This window comes from Centroberyx gerrardi, chromosome 19 (assembly GCF_048128805.1).
Source record: "Centroberyx gerrardi isolate f3 chromosome 19, fCenGer3.hap1.cur.20231027, whole genome shotgun sequence".
NCBI lineage: Eukaryota > Metazoa > Chordata > Actinopteri > Beryciformes > Berycidae > Centroberyx > Centroberyx gerrardi.
Window position 1 is genome coordinate 10,960,262 of NC_136015.1, and position 8,363 is coordinate 10,968,624.

Below are 8,363 nucleotides of genomic sequence, written 5' to 3' on the forward strand. Positions count from 1 at the left end.
AACTCTCTTCTTTTCTTACACGATCTTAAAGGATTTGTGGATTGGATTGAAAATCAAGTTCTGTTTTAAAGCTCAGGGAAACTCAGGAATGCGCTTGTGTGTGGGAGAGTTAAAGCACCATGTATGTTCCTGGAGAAAGAGCAGACAGAGACACTAAAAAACCCCCAAAACATAGCTATACACACACACGCACACACAACCAAAAACAAGGGCACCCCAGGACACTCACTGTCATAAATCAATATGCTCAATATACAAACACTTGGGCACATTATTGTCATAAATCAAGCGTTTCCCAAAACACACTGTTATTTAATATACAAACAACCTGGGACAAACACTTCCAGAAATCAACAGTATAACAGAATACCTTGTCAAAACATTATTAACATGCTGTTAGGCATCCTCACTCCTTCACATCAGATTTCCCCTGTTGTCTCCTCGGCGTTATTAACCAGAAATTTCAACATCAACACTGACACATTCAGGCGCGCTTGTGTGCACGCAAACACACACACGCACACGCACGCACACACACCATTAAGACTGCTTCACTAGACAGGGACCATACAGCCTAAACTGCCACTTCAATAGACTGCAACAAACAAAGGCCAAAGTCCACCTGGAAGCACAACACAGGAGAAGAACTTAAGACTGCGGGCCAGATGGGGGCTGAGAAAGCATCAAAGGCTGCTGACAAAGCTGTTGGCAGATTACAGCCTTATGGTCCACACACACTGAAAAAGTGTAAAGCAAGTAAACGCAGAGACTGGCTCACTCTGAGCTATAAGGATGCTGCACTTGGCGCCTGTACTATATGATATGTGATAGATAAGCATCTTTAAATTGATATGCACTTAATGTAAAAGTGGTTGTAAATGCAATGGGATGCCTTAAAAGTAACACTTGACACAGCTGTTTCTTCAGGTTCTGAGGCAGCTTAGTCTCCTTCTGAGGTGTTGGACAAGGTGCACAAAACATTCAGTATCCTTTCATAAATGGTGGTTTAAGTAGGACTTTAGCTGATTCTCTGTTTGATTAGCAAAGGTTAAGTCCATGTTAAACTAAATATTGTTAAAATCCCTGCTCCGATATCAGTAAGAATTACTCAAGAGCAGAGGTGGAAAGAGTATTGCTATATTTAACATGAAATAAAAGTACATAAAAAATACCTCCCACCTCTACTCAAGAGAAATCCGTCTCAGACTCAATGATGCAAAGTGACAAGCTGATTCAGGGTGACTGTCATAACAGAAGATAATTTTCCACCAAGTGCAGCTTCGCTTACATTCTGTTACATCATGCCCCGAGGTAAACAGCCCACAGCACAGCCTGATTGAATCCCGCAACGTCTGCCTGGCTAATGGGCATGAGGATGTGTTCGGCAAAGCATCCCGGGTCAGACGAGTGCAGCGAGCAAACAGACACACATTGCCAGATGACCCTAAAGTGAAGATGTGGGGTGAAGAAGGGCAGATGATGAGTAGTGAGGTGGAATAGTAAACACTCTGCGTCTGTCTCTTGTGTCTGCAATCCTGAAAGCAAACGCTGGCCTCTGTCAATGTACGATAATGATTTATTCCACAATGTACTTCAACACACTCACTTTGCAGCTCTCTAATAATCATTTCCCACTACTGTTTCATTACATAATCCGTCACAGATGATTAATGATCATGAAACCAATACACGCCGCAACTATGCAACTATGTTTTCCGCTACGTGCTTTGATTTCAAAATTCAGCCATACCAATACAGCAGTAATAGTTGTGGTATAAACAGCCAGGCCAACATCACTGTAACCACACAGCACACACAGCTTCACTGTTTCTCTCATCCAGTGTTCGTCCAGCACGCTAACAACATATTTACTGTGCATTAAAGGGTAAATAGACAAGGGTTGAGTGTTGTAACAGGTGAGGGGTTATTTACTGGAACTCAACAGGAGGCAGGAGGGTAGAGAGAGAGAGAGAGAGAGAGAGAGAGGTAGGAAGGACAAAAGGGAGAAGTCAAGTATTACATTCAAGGGTCAGATCAGACAGTTACGTGCTTTGCAATCAGAAACATCTTGAGTGACATTTGTCGATAAAAGTAGTCTGCGAGCGAGGGTCAGACAGCCTCACACACATCATAAGCACATTATAATCAAACTCAATACGGCGCAGCACCCGCTGGCATTTCCAAGGGACTAGTGAATCAATATTTCAATTCAACCGCGTCCCCTTTATAAAGGGGATCAAAGTTATTTATCGCTAATGCATGAATCAAAGCTCAATTCAAACAAAACAGCCTTTTGCACTCTATGTTGGCTTGTCTGGAATATTACATCAATAAGATGAGACGTGCAGGCTCTTTTTAAATGGAGAATTTTGCTTTGGGCTTTAGGCATGGGGTACACACACACACACACACACACACACACACACACACACACTGACACACAGAGGGGACTACTGAATTATAATATGGATCCAAAACTGTGACAACTTATTTTAGTTTGAGTAATGGCCTTGTTCATTAGGAGTGACTGGGATCTCCTGAAGGAATTTAGAAACATGGAATGCCATGGAGTGAAAATGTAACCTTTCAAATTGATGAAATGTTTTAAGTCTCTCTCTCTCTCTCTTTCTCTCTCTCCTCACTCTTCAGACCACCACAGCGATGCTTCAGGCCATCACACCCAAACATCACTGTTTTATTTTCCCCCATCTCATTATAACCCTTTTTACTGATGAATGGAAGGTTTTCGGTCCATACTGAATACAATCAATTCAGGGTCCAAATCCTCATATAAATGCAGTAATTTACAAGCCAGTGGATTTCTAGCAAGGCTTAAGGGCCAGGAGAGTTCTTTTAACTGCGGTTCAAAGCAATGTTAAGTGTGGGAATCGAAACCCTTCCTCCTGAGACTAATAGCACGAAGAACAACAACTTCCTTTCGATCTCTCCTCCAGGCTCGGTTTTCCTCTCACCTCTCTGTCATCTGACTTATTCATCCCTCCGTTCTCTAGAGAAATTAATGTAATCAGGGCGAAGCAGATATTATTAAGCATCAGCAGTATCCTGTGAGAACAGGAGAGGTGCTGCGCGGAGATAGGTGAGGAATTTCCATTTTCAACTAATTATAGTCCTGTCTTGCCAAATGGCACGCACGCTACACTGACTGGGGAGTATCTCTTTCATCCTGATCCAGAGAGATGTGGGTTATCCGGTGCATTATTTCCCCGGTTTGTGTGCAGTGGCACCATCATAAAGTTCCTCCAGTATGCATCTATCTTCCTCTGGTATTTCTTCACCCCACTGATATTGACTATTGGTTGCACTCCAACAAATCAATGACTCCAAAAGGCCTTTTCAGATACCAAGTTGTGGTTTGCAATCCAGTAAATTGCTGGGTATTAATGTCCTCAATGCAGAAAATAACCTAAATTTGCATATACAGCACACATCAAACAGATTTTTCAAAAAACTTTTAAGGGAAGATAGCACTGGCTATATCGCACAGTGTATACACAGTATGCATAAGCCTATATGTGCGTATATGTAAACACTTGCTTGTGTGTGTGTTCACATATTGGTGAGTGTGTGTGCTATGTTTGCATGTGTGTCTCTGTGCAGTTGTGTGATTGTTTTTTTGTTTTTTTTATATCAGATAGCGTGACATTCACCTTGAAATCCTGATTGTAATTTGCACCATGAGCTGACAAAGCCACTTACACACACACACGACCCTCATCAGTTAGAGAACCTATCAGCGTCCGACTCTATTGGCTGGGGCTCATATGCATTCTGGTCTGACAGTGTTTGTCTATGGCTTAAGGAGGGAGATTAAGTTAATCAGTATCAGGCAACAGTAAACACTGCATGATCCTTTCCAATTAATGAGTGACAGTTCTTATTATTACAGAGAAGTCTCTCTCTCTCTCTCTCTCTCTCTCTCTCCCGCTCTCTCTCTCATGGTTGTCACATTATTCATATCATTACCATGCTCAGTATCATAATGAGCCATGTACAGTACATAAGTTAGAGGCTCCTTTGTTCTTTTGCAGGAGCTCTATACTGCTAATCTTTCAGAGTCCAGACATTGCTGTTCTTATTTTGCTTTTAAACCTCAGATGTAAAGGTGGAGTCAAAAAGAATCCCACTTCCAGGATCTTTCTAGGATATTCCATCATTTCATTGTAAAATGTTCTTGCGACAGAAACCAAATTTAAATTTGAATGATCTAGTTTCCTTTGCTGAATAATTTGCCTACTATGTTTTTGTGCCGCTACCCCTAGTTTACATATGGGGGGTGGGGTCTGGGTGGAGGTGGGTAGATAGATAGATAGTCAGACAGACAGACAGATCGATAGATAGATAGATAGATAGATAGATAGATAGATAGATAGAATACTGAATAGATGGCGCTTTCAAACAAAAGCAATGAATGAAGAGGATAATGATCCATGAATTGGATTGATACTTAGATTAATAAATGTGGAAAGATGGAGTGATGATTGATTTGATAGATGGAGAGACTGACATATCAATAAAAACTGAAATTGAAAACGGAAACAAAATGTGTGTGTATGTGCGCGCACGTGTGTGTGTGTGTGTGTGTGTGTTTTGGGTAGGGGCACACAAGTATTTTTGTATGGTCTCAGGGCCCATGCCAGTTGCTCCCCTCAACACACACACACACACACACAGAGGAAATAAATGTATTTCAAACATGAAACAATTGTCTATGGTCCAATGCATCACTTACATAGTTAAGGTAAACACACTGATGAAGATTAAACACTTGTATTATGAAGAAAACCACTGATTCTCCTTCAGCTGTTTTAGACGCCTGTCTTGGAAACAGTGTAGTTTCCAAACTCGCACACATCAATGGGTTAACGTCTGTTTGGTGAGAGAGCCATTATTATTATGATAAGGAGAAAATTGCTATGATATTCCCACAGTCGCAGAGAGATTGTTTCCTTTGAGCATTTTGAAATGTGACCACCATAAAATGGAGACAAATATCCTTTGTGGGTTTAATAACAGGCTCCCTGACAGATCCACCTGTGATGTATAGGATAGAAAAGAGATTCTCAATAATTTCTAAATCCTAGAGGTGCTGTTTACCATTGATTAGCTTTCCTTATCCCCTCATAAATCATCTCTCACCTAGCCTTGTGCCAATATGGCAGGAGACAGCTAATGTGATATAAGAGATTAAAATGTCTTCCCTGACGTGAATTTATTCCAATCCAATATCTTATAAATAAATACATCTTTAAGCTGCTATCCACCATAATGCATTTCAATTGCCCAACACACATCTTTTTAGTTCTCACAGTAATGCCTCACTGCATGCCCTTGGCATGAGTGTCAGAGGAGAGGAGACTATTGATTGAACTGTGTGTGCATCCCAGCTGCCTTTGTGGATCTGAGAGGATTTGATTCATCTGATGAATCCTTAGAATGGAGAAAGACGTTTGGACATCTGAAAGCTATTGGAAGAAAAGGTGGTCTGAGCCCAGGACACCCCTGGTGCAATGATCAATACACACACACACACACACACACACACACACACACACACACACACACACACACACACACACACACTTCAGTTAAGTTTTATTTCATGTTGGCATAAAAAACACTCAAATCTGTGGAAGGGCTCAAATCAGGGCCACGTGTGAACAATTTATTTCAGTTCTGAGATTCATCTCAGAATTCTGAGAATAAAGTCAACACTTTAAACTCAGAAGTCTGACTTTAAACTCAGAGTTCTGACTTTATTCTCAGAATTTTGATCAACAGTTCTGAGATTAATCTCAGAATCTCTGTTAATATATACAGTATATATATAATATAAATCCTATAAATACATTTTTCATAATGTGGCCCTGTTCAAATCAATAAACGTTTGTTAGTTGGAAAGGAGATATAAAGTCTATTACTTTTACCCCTCAGCATGGGAAGATCTTTTTTTAAACACAGCACTCTACTCTTTTGCTATCTTAATATTACTGTTGCACTATCGTTGTTAGGCTGTTATTACAAAAAAAAAGGAGACAAGTAGAGAAAGGACTCTGGAGTCTTTACCCACTTTCTTCACTTGTCAAGCTAGATAAAGTCATTTTGCAGTGAATAAATCATGCACCTGTAAGTATGGGAGCTTCTTCCATTTGGATGATGGTTCAGAAGCGAAAAGGCATGGCATGACATTTAATTGTCCTTCATTTTCTTGTCCCATAGCTGCATTAAAGTGTCACATAGAAATATTTGCTTCACCTTCCTAATCACACATTATTCCAGACACCACTGTCAAAGGAACAGGGTTATGAATAAATCAGTCTGACCAATGTAATTACTACAAATGGAACTTTTTGCTCTGATATCCACCTAAACCAACTGTAAAGCATTATATTTTTTACAACTCATGATGGAATGGTGCTCTCACTAATAGCCTAATAAGTTTGACAATTGTAATGCAGACAAATAAGCAAAGGAGATTATAGAGCAGAATGTTTAACAATCATTATCTCTCTAAATACCGTTCAAGGATACTAAAAACCAGCAGTAACCTACTTTTTCTAGTCAGAATGATACTTACTTTTATCTATGACTTGAAATGCCTGTGATTGTCTGTGATTGAGGTAATAAATTGTAAAACAGCTTGCCAACCCTCTCTGGTGATTGCTTTATGTGCTTCCTACGCAGACTGAAGTAGGCGTTACAGCCAGAAGCTTGTCCTCGTCGGCCACCGTATGATGTCGTGGCGTTTGCTGCTCACAGTTCGCCACCGTTATCCAGTTCCCGGTATCTTAACACAGTTCGGGCTAAAATACTACTTTCACAAATAAGACACAGTGCTGGGATCCTGTTGTATGTAATAAGTCAAAATGAGGCGCGCCGGTTTGGGTAAGAGACGAGCTTCTATCCTCCTGTTTCATTAACGTTAGCTAGCTTGCTCGTTAGCTAACGTTAGCTAATGTTATTAGTTAACTGATGTCAGTGAATGCTTGTGCAGTTTAGGCCCAAGTGTGTTTACTGGCTTTAACGTTACATGCTAGAAATGCTAGCCAGCTAACTTACATTGATTGTCGCTGTCATTTCATACAGGTGAAGGGGGCTCTGGGAACTATGTCGCCAGTGGATACAGCGTCTATGAAGAGGAAAATGAACACTTACAGGAGGGGCTGAGAGCTAAAGTGACCGCTTTGAAAAGTGTAAGCATCTGTCTGTGTTAGCTAACGTCAAACGTCATTAAGCTAACGCACTAAATGTTTACATTGACTAGTATTATTGTTCCCTGCCATACTGTGTTGTCTTAATGTGTTGTTAATATACTTGATTTTTTCAGCTGACAATTGACATCGGAACGGAAGTCAAGTACCAGAACAAAATGCTCGATGATATGGTGAGTTTTCACTTTCTATTACACTATAATAGTCAGTATAACGTTGCCTAGCACCTGTGTGTTTCTGTGTGCGCGTGTCATTTCTCTGTATAACATACCAATGCAGCAGGACTTTGAACGTCTTATCCCTCCTTCCCAACCTAGGACACGGACTTTGACTCGACAGGCGGTCTGCTGGGCGCCACCATCGGCAGAGTGAAGCAGCTGTCCAGAGGCAGCCAGACCAAGCTCCTGTGCTACATGCTGCTCTTCTGCCTCTTTGTCTTCTTCGTGCTGTACTGGTTCATCAAGCTCAGGTGATAGGAGGACCTTGTCCGACATGCCATGTAACTCCACATCTCCCTACCCAGTCTGTGCCACGACCACTCGTCCCTGGATCAGGCCAATGTGATGATTATGATTATGCAGGATGATGATGATGATGATAGTTCCGGGATTTTATGAAGTGTCTCAGAGCAGGACTAGTGTCTTTGAGCATCTCATATAATGACCCAAAAGTCCTACTCTGAGAGGCTTGATAAAGAAGTCCCAATAACAAAGCCGGTTTAGAAAAGCCCACTTTACCTGCACTGAGCTGATGAGACATTACAGGTAACAGCTGTGGTGGATAAATGATAGGAATATTAAAAGCAGCATTATGCACATCAGCTGAATCACAGTATAGCAGATCTGTGGGCTATAGTGTGATATCGCCTAAGAGTGATGGGGGATATTTTGATCATTTTTAATAGTATGTGACTTACATTTGATCAATGGTATGTTACCTGAAACATTACTAAATCTAGTGTATTTGGTTTCAAGAATGAATGGATCTATCATAGCAAAATCTTCTGGCATCCATAGAAACTGTTCATTTCAATGTACATCTCACCCACTGTTTCAACTTTGTTGTAAAAATGTTTTTTAATGTAAATAAACAAAATGTATGTTCTGAATTTAACCTTTATCCAACAATTGCTTT

The 8,363-nt window shown here is 40.7% G+C and overlaps 1 protein-coding gene across 1 annotated transcript; it reads left to right on the forward strand.

The window, feature by feature from the left end:
- The first annotated feature begins 6,736 nt into the window (after window positions 1-6,736).
- On the forward strand, window positions 6,737-8,289 carry bet1 (Bet1 golgi vesicular membrane trafficking protein). The gene is made up of 4 exons (XM_071910781.2): window positions 6,737-6,903; window positions 7,105-7,211; window positions 7,346-7,402; window positions 7,547-8,289. The coding sequence occupies exons 1-4, from the start codon at window positions 6,885-6,887 to the stop codon at window positions 7,700-7,702; spliced, it is 339 nt and encodes a 112-aa protein (XP_071766882.1). The 5' UTR covers window positions 6,737-6,884; the 3' UTR covers window positions 7,703-8,289.
- The last annotated feature ends 74 nt before the right edge of the window (window positions 8,290-8,363 follow it).

Excerpts from the sequence above, each read along its gene's own strand:
- bet1 (XM_071910781.2), top strand. Across the intron at positions 7,212-7,345 it reads AAGTGACCGCTTTGAAAAGT|CTGACAATTGACATCGGAAC; the intron begins GTAAGCATCTGT and ends TGATTTTTTCAG. Across the intron at positions 7,403-7,546 it reads ACAAAATGCTCGATGATATG|GACACGGACTTTGACTCGAC; the intron begins GTGAGTTTTCAC and ends TTCCCAACCTAG.